The sequence below is a fragment of the Lycium barbarum genome, chromosome 1 (genome assembly GCF_019175385.1).
Source record: "Lycium barbarum isolate Lr01 chromosome 1, ASM1917538v2, whole genome shotgun sequence".
Taxonomy (NCBI): Eukaryota; Viridiplantae; Streptophyta; class Magnoliopsida; order Solanales; family Solanaceae; genus Lycium; species Lycium barbarum.
This window is the reverse complement of record NC_083337.1, coordinates 38,250,461-38,272,090: the sequence shown is the minus strand read 5'-3', so window position 1 is coordinate 38,272,090 and position 21,630 is coordinate 38,250,461. Positions and strand designations below refer to the sequence as shown.

The 21,630-nt window shown below is 39.2% G+C and overlaps 1 protein-coding gene across 1 annotated transcript; it reads left to right on the top strand.

Moving 5' to 3' along the window:
- The first annotated feature begins 11,671 nt into the window (after positions 1–11,671).
- Positions 11,672–20,722, top strand: LOC132635016 (small ribosomal subunit protein uS15). The gene is made up of 5 exons (XM_060351222.1): positions 11,672–11,829; positions 11,934–12,006; positions 18,635–18,773; positions 18,858–19,044; positions 20,384–20,722. The coding sequence occupies exons 1-5, from the start codon at positions 11,807–11,809 to the stop codon at positions 20,415–20,417; spliced, it is 456 nt and encodes a 151-aa protein (XP_060207205.1). The 5' UTR covers positions 11,672–11,806; the 3' UTR covers positions 20,418–20,722.
- Positions 20,723–21,630: the final 908 nt, after the last annotated feature.

Below are 21,630 nucleotides of genomic sequence, written 5' to 3'. Positions count from 1 at the left end.
AAGGCTTAAGAACGGCTTTACTTTATCAGGGTGACGTAAGGTCGTGATCCCCAGATTTCATTATGGAGCAATCATTGATATTCTGCCTCACCTTGGAGGGATTAGCACATAAGGTGAGTGTAAGCAATAAATAACATCATTATCATTATAGGACTCATGACTTACCTCTTATCTTATATAGTTACTCACATACATAGGCTTTTAGATTTCCGAAATATAGGAACTCACGAAGAGGAAAGAAAATCATGCTAGAAGATTCATGCCATTAGAAAGAAAGGAATATCCTCACATACCTTTGACGTTTAACGAAGCTACCTCTTGCTTGTTCTCCTTCGATATCACGTTTCTACCTTCAAGAAAGAATTCGCACCAACGTTAGTTAATTCGACTATAAGAACGCGCTACTGTTTCTAGGGAAAATTGGGCAGCACTTCCTTTGTTGATACTACTTTTCCCATATGCTATATCAACTCCCACATGCTCACAACAACATTCACAATATCGCAATCAACAATCATCATTTATATACATTGACCACAATCCACCATTTCTCTTCAATTTCTCCACATTTATGGTTATAGCTTACTATCGCATTTCCTCATATATAATACTTATTTCATGGTCTAAATATCATTTATAACGTATTCATAATCACAACACTCCAACATTCATAATTCAACCCAACTACCATCCAACCATGACACTATTCACTCATGAATGACCCATTTCCTATGTCTTTTTACAATTCAAGTATCTTATCCTTCCAATACCTTAAACAACATGGTTTAGTCCTGAAACTTACCTTAGATGATGGTTGAATAAGCCTTGGATGGAATTACTCCTCTAGCATCAAAACCCTACTTCACTTCCTTTGGGTTTTCTTGAGAGATATGAACTTTAGCTAGGTTTCATACACTTTGTCTCATGGATTTGGTGTTATTGATCATGGATTTCTTTGATTTTCTTGTAAATGAAGAGTGGAGAGTTTTCTAGAGAGAAATATCGTGGAAATGAAATGAATTTAATGAGCTTGGGTCTCCTTTTAATGACTTAAAAACTGATCCGGAATGAACAGTAGTTGAAGTGCACAGTGGTCATAAACCCAGTTTACGGTCCGTATTCCAGTTTACGGTATTTCATGGTCGTATTTAAGCATAAGAAAACCAGAAAGGTATACTGGGGATCATGGTAATTTACGATCGCAGTTTACGGGCCGTATTTCAATTTACGGGCCGTATTCCAAGTCGTATTTAACCATTTGAAAATTTAGCAAAAAGTTGAAGTTTTGTAAGTTGAAATACGACATGGTAGTTTACGGTCCGTATACCACTTTAAGGTCCGTATTTCATTTACGATCGACTGGGCCAAAGTACAAATTTGTGACTTTTCACATTTTTAGGACCCGTAAGTAGTTGTTGTGGAGCATAACCTATCTCTTATTGCAATTACCTTTGAAATCTTACTCAGGGTCGTCAAACGTCATATACTCGTATTCTTCGTTAGTCTATTCGTTGTACGTTCACAGGGAAATTTTCGAGGTGTAACATCTATCTTCTGCGTATCAACCCTGATGCCTTCTCCTGAAATAATGTGCCCCAGGTAAGCCACAGAGTTCAACCAGAACTCACATTTAGAGAACTTTGCATACACCTTCTGATCCTGAAGGACCCTGAGTACCGCATGCAAATGTTTTGCATGTTCCACCCCTGATCGAGAGTAGACTAGAATATCATCGATGAATACAATCACAGACTGATCCAAAAAAAGTCTAAATACACGGTTCATCAAATCCATAAACACTATTGGGGCATTCGTCAAGAGGAATGACATCATACGAAACTCAGAGTGACCATATCTGGTTCTGAAATATGTCTTCGGAATGTCTTTCTCTTTGACCCTAACTTGATGGTATCCTGACCTCATATCTATCTTCGAGAAACATCTGGCACCCTGCAACTGGTCAAATAAATCATCAATCCTCGGGAGCGGGTACTTATTCTTTATCGTCACCTTATTCGGCTCCCTGTAGTTAATACACATCCGTAACGAGCCATTTTTTTTCTTACAAACAACATAGGCGCTCCCCATGGCGATGTACTAGGACTGGGCCTCATAAAGCCTTTCTCGAGCAAGTATTTAACTTGCTCCTTCAACTCCCCCAACTCAGTAGGTGTCAGTCATTCTATAAGGAGGGATGAATATCGGTTGAGTATCTGGTAAGACATCAATAGCAAAGTCAATTTCCTGCTCTGGCAGGAGACCCGGAAGCTTGTCGGGAAACACATCCGGAAACTCATTAACCACTGGAACAAACTGAAGAATCGGTGATTCTGCTTCTGCATTCTGAATTCGAACTATATGATAAATGCAACCTTTTGCGATCATCTTTTTTGCCTTGAGATAGAAAATAAACCTACCTCTCGATGAAGTCGTATTACCTTTCCATTCCAGCACTGGCTCTCCTGGAAATTGAAACTGGACCATCTTTGTTCTACAATTAACATTAGCATAACAAGAGGCCAACCAGTACATTCCCATAATAACATAGAATTCCACCATATCTAACTCAATCAAAATCAACTACGGTATGACGATCACAGACTATAACTACAAAACCTCTGTATACTCGTCTAGCTATCCCGGGAGCACCAACAGATGTAGACACCTCAAAAGGTCTAATCGACTTGGGTTCCATCCCAAACTTACCAACAGTAAAAGAAGTAACATATGACAATGTAGAACTTGGATCTATCAATGCATATACATCATGGGAGGAGAGTGACAGTATACCTGTGACAATATCAGATGATGACTCAAGATCCTGTCGACTAGCTAATACATAAATGTCGTTCTGAGGACCAATCGAACTGGACGCTCCACCTCTGCCTCTACCACGACCGGTTGGTGTTTGAGAACCCTGCCCAAAACGGTGTGCCGATGACGAAGAACCAGCTGCAGATCCTGCAGGCTGAACTACACCTTTACTACCTCTCGACGGATAATTTCGCATAATGTGACCTGGATGACCACATGTATAACACGCATCTGATCCCAAACGGCACTGTCCGCCATACAACTTACCACACTGAGCACATCATGGTAAAGATGGCCTCATCTGGCTAGAACCACCTCTGAACTGGAACTGGAAGCCCTGGAACTCTGGCCCGCTTAAAATAAGTGGGTCTATCAAATCTCAATCCTGGGAACTGTGAAGGCGCACTAGCCGCTGGATAGGCTGAATGCCTAGAGAACTACTGTCTATGACCACCCCAGTACTCAATAAAAGACCCAAAAGATATAGCTCTCTTGCTCTGACCCCTATCACACTCTCGATCAATCCGCTGCTACTTCTTTCTCTCCTCTAAACCCTGAGCGTATGCCTGAATATGAGGGATATCTATACCCCCCTGAAGTGCGGCCGTCATGCAATCATTAATCAATTGCGGCCCAAGTCTACTCACAAATCGTGTACCCGATCCTCAATCTTAGCTACAATTGTGGAAGCATACCTGGCTAGTGAATGAAAAAGAAGATTGTACGCCCGAACACTCATATTCCCCTGGCGTAGATTCAAAAACTGATCAACTCGAGCCCGTCGGGCTTCTGCTGGCAAATAGTGCTGAAGAAAAGCCTCTGTGAACTCCTGCCATACTGCTGGGGGTGCATTAGCCCCTCTAGATAACATCTAGGTCTCATACCACTAGACAACAACATCTCGCAATAGGTATGAAGCCAATTCTACTGACTCAGTGTCTGAAGCATGCATTACCCGCAATGTCCTCAGCATCGGATCTATAAAATTCTACGGGTCCTCATCTAGTTTCGATCCACAGAATTCTAGAGGGTCCAAATTGATGAAGTCTCGAACCTTGGCACTAACAGCTCTATCACCATAACTAATACTCGTACCCTGATGTTGGGCCAGAGTGGCCACTAACTGAGCCAACAACTGAATAGCCTCTCGCATCTCCTGACCTGATGTATCAGGTGGGGGAACTGGGGGTACTGTAGCTGCAGCCCCTCTGGGATTTGCTGGAACGGAAGGGCTCTAAAAAGAATAAGATGGGGCCTCACTCTGAGACTCACCCTAGCCCGCAGCTATTGGTGGCACCCTACTGGTACCTTCATCTGTCATAGCCTTGCCTCTCTGACTGGCTGAAGCTCTCCTCGTCACAAGCACTGCTGAAATCACAATACGTTATTAGAAAAGAAATCCTTATAGTATGGCTCTATCGCACGATCTAAGATAGAAAAGAAGGACAATTTTCCTAAATGCCCTGCAGCCTCCTGTTTTATAAGTGCGGTGCACAACACACCATAAACAAGACTCTACTAGACACAGCTTATAGACAACCCTAGGACACAACTGCTCTAATACCAAGTTTGTCACTACCCAAACTGCAGGGCCATGACGGGCACCTGGCCCTACCTGCCGAGCATCGCTAAACATGCTTTCCTACCATGATCATAAACAAGAGTGGACCTTGGGGTCACCAAATGAAAATTTTCTAAAATCATATAAGAGATATGCTGAAAAAGGAATGAGACCCAAAAGATACGCTATACAACTAACCGGACAAAAACTATGCGAGCCGACAAGGCCAACATGCAATACTATACATCAAAAATATGGGCGAAGGGCCATATAAAGTCGAACTATACCATGAATGTCTACAAGCCTCTATTGGAGTATCTAACATAAAGAGGTCGGGACAGGGCTCCGCCATACCCATATGTACACAAAATAATATCGTATCAAGACTAGACCGCAACTTCGGAATAATAGGAGTGCTCCAATATCAGCTGAACATCAACCTACAGGGACGGATCATCAATCTGTCTACCTATACCTGCTGGCATGAACGCAGCGGCCCCAGGAAAAGGGACGTTAGTATGGACAAAGTAATGAGTATGTAAGGTATGAAAGTAACATGAAAGAGACATAAGAGAAAATAGGATGAAATAAATACAACCTGTATGCCTGAACTGCTTCGGTGGGCCAATGATATACATAAATACTATGCATGCATGCATACATAAGGGTCATATATATATACCACCTATATATATATGCGTATATAACGCCTGTCAAGCCTCTGTGAGCATCCCATCGTAAAATATCGACCTTTGTGGGCATCATAATCATCATCATCATGTGACCAGCTAATTAGGTGGTAGTGCGTATATAACACTGTCACCTTCCCCATACCCCATACATACATATAATACATAATATACACGTATATAACGCCTGAGGGGTCATAGGTATGTACACACACACACACACACACACACACACACACACACACATATATATATATATATATATATATATATATATATATATATATATATATATATATATATATATATATATATATATATAAGTGAAATGCAATGCATAAACAGGATAAGAATACATTTTGAATCTATCGGAGTGACACGAGGTCGTTACACCTCCGAACATCATTATGAGATAGAATTTCCATCAACAAGTGACTCTATAAATCATACTGAATCTGAGGAAAAACTTACTGAGAATAGCATTTAGATCATGAATCAACATGGAACATCCCTAGCTACTAAGAATAAATTCATTATGAAGTAGCGTTATGTTTACGTTCCGTTCATAAGGATCATGCCAAAAAGAAGGAAAGTTAGCCTTAACTTACCTCAAGTCGCCCAAGTAATCCAACAACAAGCTTATCACCACTAGAGCGCCAATCCTATAATAAAGGAATACATATACAACTTAGGTGGCGCTAGCGTATCACGTATATCAATGATAACTCGATTCTAAAGTCAAACGGGCAGCATTTCCCCTATTTCCTAATCATCACCACAAAGTCCACAACTAACAATTAACATAACAACCTCATATGCTCTTCTTTAAACTCATATTCATAACATTTAAAGGTATACAATTGAGCAGCCCCATATACGCTTGTATAAAACACTTCCTTCTTCCAAATACACCAAGTATAACAACCTCAACACATTCCCAGCATTAACTATTATCCACTATAACAAGATTTTGCTCAAAATACACTAACAATCATGGCTCAAGTTAGATTAGAACTCAAAATAACATCAACTTCATATTTGAACCTTTCCTCCAATTTCTTTCTCTCAAACCTTAGCATAATTATCACATAAACTCATAAACATGGAAATAAGATGAAATCTTATTTCAAGAACACTTCAATTCCAAGATCACTTCACCTTGAAGTATCCTCCAAAGCTTCTACAAGAAGAAGAGACAAGCTTCAACAAGACTTTGAAAACTCTACGCACTTGATTCTCACTTTGATCTTTGATTTTTGCTTAGGGCAGTGATTGAATATGATGGGAGAGGTTTCTAGAGCTTGTATGAACTTGGATTTGGGTTAAAATGATTTAAGAATGAAGGGAGGTCGTAATATATAAAATTACCAAAATCCACCGCCATAAAGATACGGTCCGTATATACTGGCCGTATAAAATTATACGACTGGCCGTATAATTTTATACGGACCGTATAATGGTCCGTATTTTTCAACCCAAAAATCTGCCTTCTCTGTTAAATTTTTAGATCCTTAAATATGGCTAGTATTTCAAGATACGATCTGTATCTAAAAATGACTGTCCGTATAAAGCAATTCCAGAACAAAACTTGATGTAACGTATTGTCTAGTCTTTTCATAACTTACCAAACATGAACTTAAGCCCTTATAAACATAAGATAGGCATGTCCAACCTCGTATAACCTCGGAGACGGCCCCGCTATCCAAGACTAGGGCAACTAGCATACGACGAATCTCAACGTATAAAACTACGAGGTGTAACAAGATCACATCATATGCATCTCTATTTCTTAAATTCATCATTTCACATGTTTATGTCATTGTTTAAGCTAAAGACAAGGGCTGAGGTGGAACAGGTTCTAGCTTGCATTAAGGACTAATCACTTAGTAGCAAAAGACTCACAAACATACCTATATGTCATTAGTTCTAACATGTTGTAAAGAATAAGGATGGGGATCATACTTCAATTTTCTCATATAATCATATTCAATCCTAACACATCTCAGAATGCGAATGGGGAGAGGTATTGATTCAAGGTGGGAGTCTAAAAAGGGCATAGGGATGCACACCTCTAATGCCCATCCTCTATTTTGGCAGTTAGGAAAAGTGATCCGCTGTTAACCTCTATATAACAGTTTCCCAATACAACCAGTCCAACTACAAGAAAACAGAGATGACAGATAACTCTTAAGGTAATTGACCCATAATTTATAAGCATTAAGACTTACACTTGAGCCCATTAAAGGTTAGTCCTCAAAATTAGACAACTATTTCTTCAAGCTAAACATTTATACATAGGCTAGACTAAGCAATTATCACCAGTTGTCTCTCAAAGAAATGGAAAGGGACTAGGGGCTTCTTATTAAAGGTAAGAAAACTGTTTGATCATCATACTTTAGCATAGTCAACTACAAGACCCCAAAATAATACTTTACAGATATCTAAATCATAATAACAGTCAATCCCAACACTTATGAGTAATCAAACATCATTTGGGGCTTAAAATGGTTGAAAAACAGTTCCAGGTGACTCAAAAACTTATATGAACATCATATGAAACATAGTTGAAACTAAACATCCATATATTTCCTTTATATCTCTAAATGCACAAAACTAATAACCTAGTAAATCCATCAGAGAAAAGAAGACAAACCACATGACTTCATACAAATGGTTACACAGACCTTCACATTTGAATCAACATATTAATGAAACTCAAGGATGACATGTTTATTGTCTCAAGCTATTCCTATCACTTGTACAAAATGTTTCATCACTTATATGACCATACAAGACACACACATGAGTGACAACCCCTATAGATTTCCTTTTTCCTAACATTTATGTAAAAGGAAATGAACCCGTTATGAATCTACGTGAACTAGAATTTTATGCTAACAGTTAAGGCATGGTCAGGTTTATAACAGCTACTTTGGATCACAAATTCCTCCAGTAGTGCCCTTAGAAAACTTGTATGTCATTTACTAACTGAGTTCATGATTTTCCTATAACTACTTAACTGTTTTCTACTCTGTTATGGATGTTAGCAAGCTAACACATCGTGTCCTAGATTTTAACCTATCCCAACTGTTTTGATTAGTATTTATCTAGCAAGGTTTACCTAGATTTAAGTTGATCACTTAATAGACTCCCAGACTAAGATTTGTTAACTCTTTATAATCAAACTGTGGTAAACAAGTAACTAAATCGCACTCCCTAAACCTTTAGGTTAGACTAGCAAAGAACTCTAATCATGTTGAAAGGAAAACATCTAGTTCTATTAATGCTAAACATTATTAGTTAAACTAAGCATTATACTAATCAGGAAAACAAACAAAGAACTTAACATATTTTACTCTAATCTAACACATGCTTACTGCAATTGAACTAATTTAACTAGAACTAAACTAAACAAACACATAAGAAATTACAGAAATTAAAAGAAAAGGAAATAGAATTACCTTTCTTTGTTGTAGTCTGGTCGAGAAGATAAAATGGGAGACCCTTGAGCTCGACGAATCCTCAACCACACACAAGAAGAAAAAAATATTTAAAACTAACTCCAAAATTCGAGAAATATAAACGAAGGTTCCAATTCAAATCGGATCCCTAGTTGAAGCTCAAAACTTTGGTCTTTTGCTCTGTTCGAGACTTGTAGGTGTGTGTAAAATAGTAGAAAATGGGGTTCTTTATATAGAACCCCCAAACCCCATTTCTTTGTTGAAATTCGATATGGGACTTTCAGTTTTGAAAGGATTCCTCTTGAATCCGCACAATTATTTGAAAACCAATGAAAATCGAGAGCAAATGAACAAAACCTGCTGAATCAGAAAAAGTAAAAACATGAGAGAGAGGTGGGGGGTTTTACCTCTTCGTGGCTGTCCAACGACGGAGAGGGGAGGCAAGCAATTAATGCTTGCCACAAATGGCCATGCAGGGCCTAAGAAAAGCAATGTATACTGTCCTTTTGCCATTTTCGGCTGTGATGACGCGAAGAGAGAGGAAAACAGAGGAGCGGCGGCTAAGGTATAACAGAACCTTTCAACAAAGAGGAAAAAAATGAAACAGTTTGAGGAGTCATTTGGCATATCTGTTGAAATTATAAAGGTAGTGGGCTGAGTCTGGTTTAAAGCTTCTTTGGCTCGTTTTTGTAATGGGTTTCATCCCATTTTGTAACAATTGAAAGAATCAAATGAGAAATGATCACTATGCCAATGTGGTCATGATTTAATATAAAGATTAGCTAAATTATTTCAATCGTAGCCACAATTAATGTAGAAAACCAATTAGATGTTTCAATTGTAACCGAATTTGAAAGTAATTGCAACTGAAGCTACATTGATGTAACTTGAGATGTAATTGATAATTAATTCAATTAATCAAATTTCTTGGTTTAGCTGAGTAAAATATTTATCAACTAATTATTAATAGTTTAAGAAATTAAATAAGTAATTGTTTTCACTATTTTAAAATTAATTTTGATAAATACGCTTTGAATCATGAGAGATATACAAAATATGCAAGATGATATACACTAATATACTTGATGATATTTTGCCAAATGAAATGGCAAAATGTCACCGAAACAATTTTGTAAAATTATTCATTTTACTCTGTTTCTGATTCAAGAAGTTCGAATAATTAAATAAAATTATTAGAGGGCAAAAATTAGGTGTCAGCATCAATCATATTTTCATATCCTTTTTCCAAGCAACATTTTTCTTCTTAATAAGTAGAACAAAAAATACGTTGTCATTTAACTATATATTAATGCTTCAGAGACCTCTACGTTGCCTTTTTAGATATTTCTTTACTTCATTAAGGAGTTTAATAACATAGTCTTTTTTTTTTTTTTTTTTTTTTTAGATTAGAACTTGTGTCTTTGGAGGTTGAATTTGTTTGATGCCAGATTAGATTAGACAGCAAAGATTGAACAAGAAAGTAGACAGGTACTCCAACTTCTTCCATGTTTCTTCCTACTGAAATTTCAATCTTAATTATAATAGAAAACTACAATCTCAATTTGAAGAAAATGAGCATCTGAATATTTCAGTAGGAGGAAAGGACCAAATATGAAGGAATGTGTTTGGTCATTAGAAAAAATGGAGTTGTACTAGTGTAAAATGAAATGACGATGGCAAATAATAATGAGATGAAGAAGAAATGCATAGATAGATGGTTATAGACAGTGGAAAAGAGGAGAAGGAGAAAAAAAAAACTATATATAAAATACACATCTTTTTTTGGGCCAACTTTACATTGTCAAAATCGTAAGAAATCAAGATAATCATTCACGTACAGAAGAGAATGTGAAATACATACATTGTGACACATCAAAATAGACTTCTGTATAACAAATACACATTTAAGATTTATAGGTGGTGCTTCGTTAGAAATAGCTTCAATTGAAGTGTCAAAATGAAAACTGATGCTAATTATAGGGGTCGTCTATGTATTTGGCCATTCCAAGGTATACACAACAAATCAAACATCCAACGCGAAATATTCACTACATTATAGTTTTTACAATTTCACATTACTTAATTTCTACATAACTTACTTTTATGTTATTAACTCTTGCATAATTAACCAATATATTACCAATCGCTGCATAATTTGTCATCCAACCAAATGACCCTTTAGTGCATATACTTTGAATCCCAAATTCTAACTCAAACTATTTTTGGGCCAAGATCTATGTTTTGACCTTTTTATAATTTTTAAAAATTATCCCAAACTATTATATTTTATAAAAAAGTCTCATCTATTTATGACCCAACCAATTCTATTTACCATGTTTTCACAGTTAAAGCTGTATCTACCATGTTTCCACAATTGAAGCAGTCTCTTCTATAAAGTGAATGAGCTAAGCTGTGCCCAAACAGTAGAAAAAGAACCCTCGGGAAAACTGCTTCGTCAACTGTAGAAATCCGTTGCGAAGATAAAAATAGCTCTTTGTATTGTAATTTGAATTGTAGTAGCCAGTAAGTGTGTTATTAACAGTTGTTATTAAAATATCACGTTCTGCATAATTTGGGATTAGCAAGTATTTATGTTTTGTATGGTTGGGTATTCTCAATAGTTTTTTTAGAACTTATGGGTATTAGTAATGTTTCATATTTTTCAAAACAAAAAGTGAAATATGTTTTGAAAAACTATGGCCAAAGACATTTTCAAAACTTGAAAAACTTCACCGAAATTAAGTATTACAATTTTGTTTGGGAATCTATGGCCAAACGCTAGCTTAGATGGCCTGATCTACATTTTGAATAGTTTAAGGGCAAAATTAGTCCATTTTCCTTGATTTGGAGCAATGGTTAGCAGGAAAGTTATGTTTGAACTATTTTGATAGTGAGAAGACATTTTTGACCAAAATGTAATGGCAAGGGCATTTGAGTAAATAACAGATCAAAGGATAAATTTGACCTATTTTGAATAATTCAAATGTATTTTTGGCCCTTTTCCCGCAAGTTATACGCAACAAATTAAACAATAGTCACTACATTGTAATTTCTATATTATCAATCGCAACATAATTTGTATCCACTTTGAACTCTTTTAGATGGGCTGATCTTCAATTCAAATTATATGAAAGGGACTTGATAGCAAATAAAGAATTTATATAAAATCCTAATCTCCTTTCTTTCAGCCATTCTAGGGTTTCCTTCTTCACAGCCAGCCGGACACCAGCTGCCTTCACCCCCACCCCCCGACCCCACCATACACACACCCCAAAGCCACCATGGGTCGTATGCACAGTAGAGGGTTCGTTCAATCTTTCTTCATCTCTGTAAATTACATATATAACACACTGTACAATTCTAGTAATTACAATGGCACATTGTACTAATATTTTTGTATTTTTACAGTAAGGGTATTTCGGCTTCAGCACTACCATATAAGAGGACTCCACCAAGTTGGCTCAAAATATCTGCACCTGATGTAAGTAATTAAATTACTAGCATTTCGACTTCTCGGTCTTCATTTGTTTCCGTTTTGTTTTTGAACTCTGGACATTTAGGGCCCCTTTGGCCATGGATAATTTTCATTTTCTCCCGGAATTGTATTTCGGTATCATGTTTGGACTTTGGAATTAAAGTTGATAAGAGTGGGAGGAAGTTATGGGAAAATGAACACTGTGTCAACGTGGAGTAAGACGATGGAACATGTCAAGTCTATTTTGAGTCTGTATTCTCTTTACCGTGTTTCCCATTACAAATCTAACCACGGGGCTCTTAAGGGCATATTGGTACTTACCCCCTGTTTGGATGGTGGTTTCCCGCGGTTTATTAATGTATGGTTTTCTATGAAATCATGTTTGTTTTCATTGCTCTTAAAATTATGTGGTATGGTGTTGTAAACCCGTAGTTCATTCCATGGTTATATAACTATGAAAAATCCTAATTTTTTAAACCACCGATTTGGTGGTTTTTCTGTAGTTATGTATTCATTTCTCCATTATACACCATCCTCCCCACCTCACCCCTGCTCCACTCTACGACTCACCCCCACCCCACCCCTGCCCCTCCCTACCACTCACCCTCACCCCCAACTACCCCACTTCTCTGCCACCCACCCCCACCACCCACTACCCCTCACCACCGCCTACCCCCACCCCACAAAAACTCACCCCCACCCTCATCCCACAACACCCACCTCACACCACCCACCCCTTCACCACCCCCACCCACTACCTCTCAACACCACCCAATCCCACCCCCACAACCACTCACCCCCACCCTACCACCAACTACCCCTACCCTACCACCAACTACCCCCACTCTCATCCCAACACCACCCACGTCACACCACCCCCACCCACTATCTAATTTTTTAAAGTTCTTATTTTTTTCTTTACCTGAGTTTTATTAATATATATAAATTAATTTCTAATTAAGAGTTAAGGGTATTTTAATAAACTTACAAGTTATTATATAATACCATACAGTCAAACCAAGCAATACAAATGTTATTAAACCACAACAAACGATACAGTCTATCCAAACATTGTGTTCATTAATACAGTACAATACAACACCATACTGTACCATACCATACTGTACATTAATGAACCACGGGAAACAACCATCCAAATAGAGGGTTAGTGTATATTTAGATTATCCGTCAAAAGTCTTCTCCCATTTATTAAACTCTGTGCTCTTTGCCACATAAAACATAATGGAGGGAGTATAAAGAAAACCTCAACTGAACCCTGGTGACGAGAAATACACTTTTGTGCTTTCTTATAGACTATATAATAAGCCGAAATGCACCTGCAATTATATGCCACATTCTTTAAATATAAAATGGCGCATAACCTTAAAATGAGCAAGGTAAAGAAAGAGTATGTCATTGCCTCTCTCACATTACTACATGCCTACCAGCATAGTTATGCCACATTTTATGCATTTATGCCTTGTTTTTATCTTTTCAATCACATAAGTAAACTTCAGTGACTTAAGAGGGAAAGGATGGATCCTTTCCACTATATGGAAGGAAACTAGTGTTACTTTAAAAATGCCTGTCGAAAGGACAAGAATCTTAATTAATCAAGCCCACAGCACATTAGTGCTTTCCTCAAATACCACTCTTCTAACTAATCAAATGAGGTTTCGGTATTTTGTCTGTAATCCGGATGATTTCTAAGACTACCATTCTATTTTGTAAGCAATTCCCAATTTCTGCAAAATTGATTGGTTTGATTCAGCAGCTCTAGGTTTTGAATCATGTGCGTGTTTATGGTTGATTATCTATTGACTTTGGTCGAATAATGCTGCTTGGTGTCTTCGATGCGTTTTTCTGGGGGTTTGGGTAAAAGATCGAGTACAACAAACAACAACAAGCCCAGTATAATCCCACCATGTGGGGTCTGGGGAGGGTAGAGTATACGCAGACCTAACCCCCACCTTGAAAGGTAGGGCGGCTGTTTTCGAAAGACCCTCGACTCAAGAGAGGAGAACAAGAGAGGAAAAACAAGACAAAAGGTTAGATAGGACCAACCATATCAAAAACAATATGAAAGTAAGGAATAACAAAAGCGAGCAAGTCATGGTAGAACAGTCCGGAAAGAAAGGAGCATTAACTACTATAGATAACTAAGATAACCAAAGTACAACGGCCTAACAAATATAAGCAACAATCAAATGCCGAAATCAAATGGCAATAAACAAATGAGCAAAACTACAACTACTATGGTGAAAGGATTAGCCACCTAGCCTTCTATCCTAATCTGAGTCCTCCACAACCTCCTGTCTACGGTCATGTCCTCGGTGAGCTGAAATTGTGCCATATCCTGCCTAATCACCTCTCCCCAATACTTCTTCGGCCTCCCTTTGCTTCTTCTGAAACCGTCCATAGCCAACTTCTCACACCTCCGCACTGGGGCATTTGTGTCTCTCCTCTTCACATGTCCAAACCATCTCAGCCTCGCTTCCCGCATCTTGTCCTCCACCGATACCACTCTCACCTTGTTTCAGATATCTTCATTCCTAATTCTATCCCTCCTAGTGTGCCCACACATCCACCGCAGCATTCGCATTTCTGCGACTTTCATCTTCTGAACGTGAAATTTCTTGACTGGCCAACACTCCGCCCCCGTACAATAAGGTCGGTCTAACCACCACTTTGTAGAACTTGCCTTTAAGTTTTGGTGGCACTTTCTTATCACATAGCACTCCGGAGGCGAGCCTCCATTTCATTCACCCTGCACCAATACGATGTGAAACATCCTCGTCGATAGCCCCATCTCCCTGTATAATAGACCCAAGATACTTGAAACTTCCTTTCTTTTGAATGGCCTGGGTATCAAGCCTCACTTCCTCGTCAGCCTCACGCGGTAGGTCACTGAACTTGCACTCCAAGTATTCTGTCTTGGTCCTACTCAATTTAAATCCTTTAGACTCCAACGTCTGTCTCCAGCCCTCCAGCTTATCGTTAACTCCGTTGCGAGTCTCGTCAATCAGGACTATGTCATCCGCGAACAACATACACCAAGGCACCTCACCTTGTATTTGTCGCGTCAATTCATCCATCACCAGGGCGAATAGAAACGGGCTAAGAGCTGATCCCTGATGCAACCCCATCATAACAGGGAAGTGCTCCGAGTCTCCTCCTACCGTCCTTACCCTGGTCTTAGCTCCATCATACATGTCCTTTATCGCTCTAATGTACACCAAAGGTACACCTTTAGCCTCCAAGCATCTCCACAGGACCTCTCTTGGCATTTTGTCGTAGGCCTTTTCTAGGTCAATGAATACCATGTGCAAGTCTCTCTTCCGCTCCCTATACTGCTCCACCAATCTCCTTACAATATGAATGGCTTTTGTAGTCGAGCGCCCCGGCATGAATCCAAACTGTTCTCTGAAATAGACACACTTCTCCTCACCCTCATTTCCACCACCCTTTTCCACACTTTCATAGCGTGACTTAGCAGCTTGATACCTCTATAGTTGTTGCAGCTTTTAATGTCTCCCTTGTTCTTGTACACGGGAATCATTATACTCTACCTCCATTCTTCCGGCATCTTCGCTGTCTTGAAAATGACATTAAACAACCCAGTCAGCCACTCCAAGCCTATCCTGTTTGCATTCTTCCAAAATTCCCCAGGAATCTCGTCAGGTCCAGTCGCTCTTCCCCTGCGCATCCTACGAACAACTCCCTTAACCTCCTCAACCTTTATACTCCTACAATATCCAAACTTGCGACGCCTATCCGAGTGCTCCAAGTCTCCCAACACAATGTCTCTGTCCCCTCCTTCGTTCAAGAGTTCATGAAAGTATGACTGCTCGTCTCTGTCTAATGCGAGATTCCTGTACCAACACTTGGCCATCCTCGTCCTTGATGCACTTCACTTGATCCAAGTCGCGTGCCTTCCTCTCTCTCGCCTTGGCGAGCTTATATAGCTTCTTATCCCCACCTCTGTTTTCTAGTTCTGCATAAAGGCATTCAAAGGCAGCCGTTTTAGCCGCCGAAACTGCCAACTTCGCCTTCTTTCTCGCCATCTTATACTTTTCCCTGTTCGTCCGCTTCTCTTCATCATCCTTGCTATCTACCAACTTCACATATGCGTGCTTCTTTGCTTCTACCTTCCCTTGGACTTCTCCATTCCACCACCAATCCCCTCGGTGCCCACCACGGTGGCCTCGTGAGACCCCCAATACCTCTCTAGCTGCTTCCCTAATGTAACTGGTCGTCCTATCCCACATACTGCTTGCATCCCCCCTACTATCCCACGCTCCCATAGCCATCAACTTCTCCCCCATCTCTTTGGCGCTAGACGGAGTCAAACTTCCCCACCTAATCCCCGGTCGGTCATCCACGACCCTCTTCTTCTTCTTCTTCTTCCTCCTTCTTATCTCCAAATCCATCACCAATAGCTTATGTTGGGTCGTAAGATTCTCACTCGGTATGACCTTGCAGTCCTTACAGAGGCCTTTATCGTCTTTTCTAAGAAGCAGAAAGTCTATTTGCGTCGCAGTCATCGAGCTATGGATGGTTACCAAGTGCTCCTCCTTCTTTGGAAAACTCGAGTTGGCTACCACCAATCCAAAAGCTTTTGCGAAATCTAGGAATGAGACTTGTCCACCATTCCTGTCCCCGAAGCCAAATCCTCCATGCACATCGTCATAACCCCTCGAAACGGACCCAATGTGCCCATTGAAATCTCTTCCTATGAATAACTTCTCAGTAGGCGGTATACTTACCACCACTTCATCTAAGTCCTCCCAAAAGCGCCTTTTTACCTCCTCGTCCAAACCCACTTGTGGCGCGTAGGCACTAATAATGTTCAAGGTGAACCCTCCAACGACTAACTTAATCGCCATCATCCTGTCATTGATCCTCCTAACCTCTACCACCTAATCTCTAAGCTCACTATCTATCAAGATCCCTACCCCATTCCTATACCTCGACTTGCCCGAGAACCAAAGCTTGTACCCGTCCACCTCTTTAGCTTTAGGTACTACCCATTTAGTCTCTTGGACGCAAGCTATATTAATCCTCCTCTTCTTGAGAATCTTAACTAACTCTATGGACTTTCCCGATAAAGTCCCAATATTCCAAGACCCTACTCTCAACCTAGAAGCTCCCTCAGCCCCCTTAGCCTCCCCAACCCTGGCCCCCGATCCCAACCGAGAACATGACCCTAGTCTATCATCCCTCACCAAAGCCAATAAAGCAAATATACGCTAGTGAAAGGTTAATCTAAGACAAACGAAGGGTCAATACTAAAGCACAAGTTAGCAATAGTCTATAAGTAGTGAAACATGCGGAGCAGACAAAATTTATAAGGCTAAAAGACAGGAAATGGGCTATTGGAGGTACCAACTCCAAGTAATAAAACCTGTTCACCACCGAGAAATCTCTGTTCACCGCCGGAAATGCTGTTCTCTGCCGGAAAATACTGTTCACTGGCCGGAATCACTGTTCACCTACATGTGCAGAAACTGCCCGGAAACCTACTGGTGGAGGGTTTCCGGTCGCAGGGTAGAAGAGAGGAAAAGAGGAAAAAAAAACAAAAAAGGAAGAAGGAAAGAAAAGAGAGAACAGAGGAGAGAGAGAGATCTGGCCGGCCGGTGGTCGTCGTCGCCGGTGGCCGTTTGGGGTGGCTTGGTTGGTTGGGGGTGGGTGGGGTGGGGGTTGGGGGGGCAGGAGGAGAAAACTTACCGTTGGTGAGAGAGAGGAAAAACATAACCTAGTAATTTAAGAAATTTACATGTGGCTTGCAATTAATCAAATTCAGGGGAAATTAAGTGGAATCTCAGCAAAAAGAGTGAGAAAGAAGAAAAAAAGATAACAGCTAAATCTTACACAAAAATGGAAGAGATCCGACACATTGTAGCTTGTTGTTTTTTCAACATTAACGTCTAAAGGGTAGCTCGGTGCACTAAGCTCCCGCTATGCGCGGGGTCCGGGGAAGGGCCGGACCACAAGGGTCTACTGTATGCAGCCTTACCCTACATTTCTGCAATAGGCTGTTTTCACGGCTTGAACCCGTGACCACCTGGTCACATGGCAGCAAATAATCACATATTTTACTTTTAAATCTAGTGGGGGTCTGTGTCAGTTTTTAAAGGAATGATGGTAAGGGTAATATTGGAATCCTAAAAGTAAAAGATTTCGTAATTCTGAAAGCTGTCATTATTTTTGGAACAAACTAAAATGGAAATGCTGCCATATAAATTGGAACAGAACGAGTAAACAAAAAGTTGAGCTCCCATCATGAAGATTTTCACATTGTGTTGGCTCCGTAGCTATAGATTGTTTTTTGTATAGCAGCAGACACCATCAAGCAGTATGGTAACTTTTGTATCTTTTGCTCTGCATCTTCTTGATGCTTATTAAAGATGATTCCCTTACTTCATCCAAAAAAGGGAGGATCAGTGGAGCTCTTTCCCTTCATGAGTATCGGTTGAGCTTTGTCTCTTTTTAAATATGGGTTAAAAAACTTGGGACACTTGGTTGGATTTTGCTAAAATTCAAAACATTACCCAAAGATTTATGTGTAACTTGATTGAATAAGTCATGTACTTGGTTCTAGTTTCTTAACCAGCAGCATTCTCTTGTGTTTCAGGTCGAAGATAATATCTGCAAGTTTGCCAAAAAAGGTTTGACACCTTCTCAAATTGGTGTTATTCTTCGTGATTCCCATGGCATTGCTCAGGTGAAGAGTGTAACTGGTAGCAAGATTCTCCGAATTTTGAAGGCTCATGGTATTTATTTGGTAATTTGTGTTTTTAGTAGAATTTACTTGTCCCAAGGAAATATTTGATAGCAAATGATTCTTAATTTGATAGGACTTGCTCCTGAGATTCCTGAGGATCTCTACCACCTTATCAAAAAAGCAGTTGCAATCAGGAAGCACCTTGAGAGAAACAGGAAAGACAAGGATTCCAAGTTTAGGCTGATTCTTGTTGAGAGCAGGATTCACCGACTTGCTCGCTACTACAAGAAAACAAAAAAGCTTCCACCAGTCTGGAAGTAGTAAGTCCAGTCTTCCTATTTGACTTTAGTAGTGGACTGCTTCTGATTAACATTTTCAATCAAGCTTAATGTTGCATTTGCAAATAAAATATGTGAATATGTTCAATCTTCTACAAAGCGACTTCTTTATCTAAGCATGCTCGATAATTGTCTCTCATAGTTTGGTGGAAAGGTTTATTTTCAGTTTTGAGAATATGTGGTTCAGCCAATGCGTTGATTGTTCTGTTTGAGGTTTGGTTTCATATTATACAACATATTTGAAGCATCATACCATGTGTTGTATCAGTTTCGTAGACACGTGTCAAGGGTATGTAGGATGATTGGACATGTTTGTGCACCGTACAAGCTTTTTAGGTCTATCTGAATTGAGTATGTACTGCCTGCATCATTAGGCCTTTTTTTTTGCAAGGAGTTGGCTTATTATGTACATGGAATTTTGTTTTGCCTTGTTTTTAGGTCTCTCCTAAATTGCCAAACGGCGGTGTTTGAAGCCCTAATTTGTCATAGAAAATATTCCAGAAATTGGGGTTACAAACACCTCCAAATTTTGTATACAACTTGTTATATGTGATAAAAAATGGCATCATTGGGACTTTTTTTTTCAAGGAGTTGGCTTCATTATGTACATGGCATTATGTGTTGCCTTGTTTTTAGGTCTCTCCTAAATTGCCAAACGTTGGTGTTTAAAGCCCTAATTTGTCATTGCAAATGATTCCAGAAATTGGGGTTACGCACACCTCCAAATTTTGTACTTGATAAAAAAAATGGCATCATTAGGCCTTTGTTTTCAAGGAGTTGGCTTCATTATGTACATGGAATTTTGTTTTGCCATGTTTTTAGGTCCCTCCTAAATTGCCAAATGGTGGTGTTTAAAGCCCTAATTTGTCTTCGAAAACGATTCCAGAAATTGGGGTTACGCACACCTCCAAATTTAAGAAACAACTTTTTATACTTGATAAAAGAAAATGGCATTATTAGGCCTTTATTAGGGAGGAAAGCAACGGCGTATAGGCTTTTGTCAGGTTGCTTTGTCATGTTCTGGTACTTTGGAGGCCCTTATTCGAAAAAATAAATAAATAGAAAAACAGTTTCTGCAAGCTGTTCTTCATTTTTTTTTTAATTCAAATGCTTAAATTGTTTGATGGATGGATTGAGCACTTGTAAATCTGAAGCAACAATTTTCATTTACTGAAGTTGGTGCAGCTTTTTGTGTGCAAATATCTAACTATATGAAAGTCAATACTGTATTTTCCTAGCACCCCGTGCCCCCCAAATCCCCTTCGGGGTGTTCTCCCTTAATTTGTGATATGCTGTACTAATTTCAATTTTTACCTTGCAGTGAATCTACCACGGCCAGTACTCTTGTGGCATAGAGAAGACATGGGCATTCGGAGTGTCGAATCATATCTTAGAAATTCTATATTAAGTTGTTTTGGCATGTCCGGGATACTTGGAATCATATCAGATTATGCACTTGAGGAGATGATAGGCTTCATGTAATTTCTTGTTTGAGATTTTGACGTTGAGACTTGTTATTGTGATACAATTTTGGTTTATGTCTTTTTCTCATCTTGTCAAATTCTCGTATAGCTAGAAATGCTGGATAATGGTTCTTCACTGACTGTGGATCCGTGTCAACTTAATGGTTAGCCTTCGGCATTCAACAGTCCCTAGTAAATAGCCGAGTCTCTTTCCTTGTCAAGACTGATTGAGTTTGCTTAATGTTCGGTATTGCGGTTACAGAAACAGAAAACATGAGTTTTCATTCAATTAACTGCTATTTTATCATTACTGATTTACTGGTGATATTAGGCCTGTTTAACATTTGTCTATTGGAAACAACCTGTCTGCCCCCACAAGGTAGGGGGAGGGTCTATGTACACACTGCTCTCTCCAGACTATAGTGTTATTACATTGGGAATGTTTATGTTGTTATTAGGCTTGTCTTAACGAATTTCGCCTAGTGGCTTTTCTTTGGCAATAGTAGCTAATATTGGGCTTCGTCCTTTCACAAACATGTTTGAATGGAGCCATTCCTTAATATTTTGCAGTGGTCTAACTGTTTAAACTACAGTGGTCCGAAGAATGACAGTCCAGCACTTGCAATCATTTACTATATTTTATTTCTAATAGCGATGGGCTTGTAGTCATCTCGATTATTTCATCAGATATTAGGCAAATGAGCAGAAATAATCTAACACTTATTGCATGTGGGGATGAGACTAAGTGTTTTAGTGCTTTCATTGATGAGGATTATGGATTAAGGACAAAGTCTAGGTTGGGCTGATGCAGGAACTTTTGTTTTAAGTTATTGGTATTACACCCTTGAAACAAAAGCAGATGCAGACATTTATTTCGGAAGAATATCATGGATAATTTGATCAGCAAGATGGATTGCCACTTATATTCATATCTATACAAATTTGAGTCATGGTTTGCCCAAGGGTGCTATTCAAACAGAGCATGCTCGAGACAAAATACTTGAGGCATCAAGCAAATAGGACAAAAATGAATGCCCCATCGCTAAGCTGAAAAGGGTAATTAGTAGGTATTTGGTTGAAACTAAATTTTTTTTAAAAAAAAAAG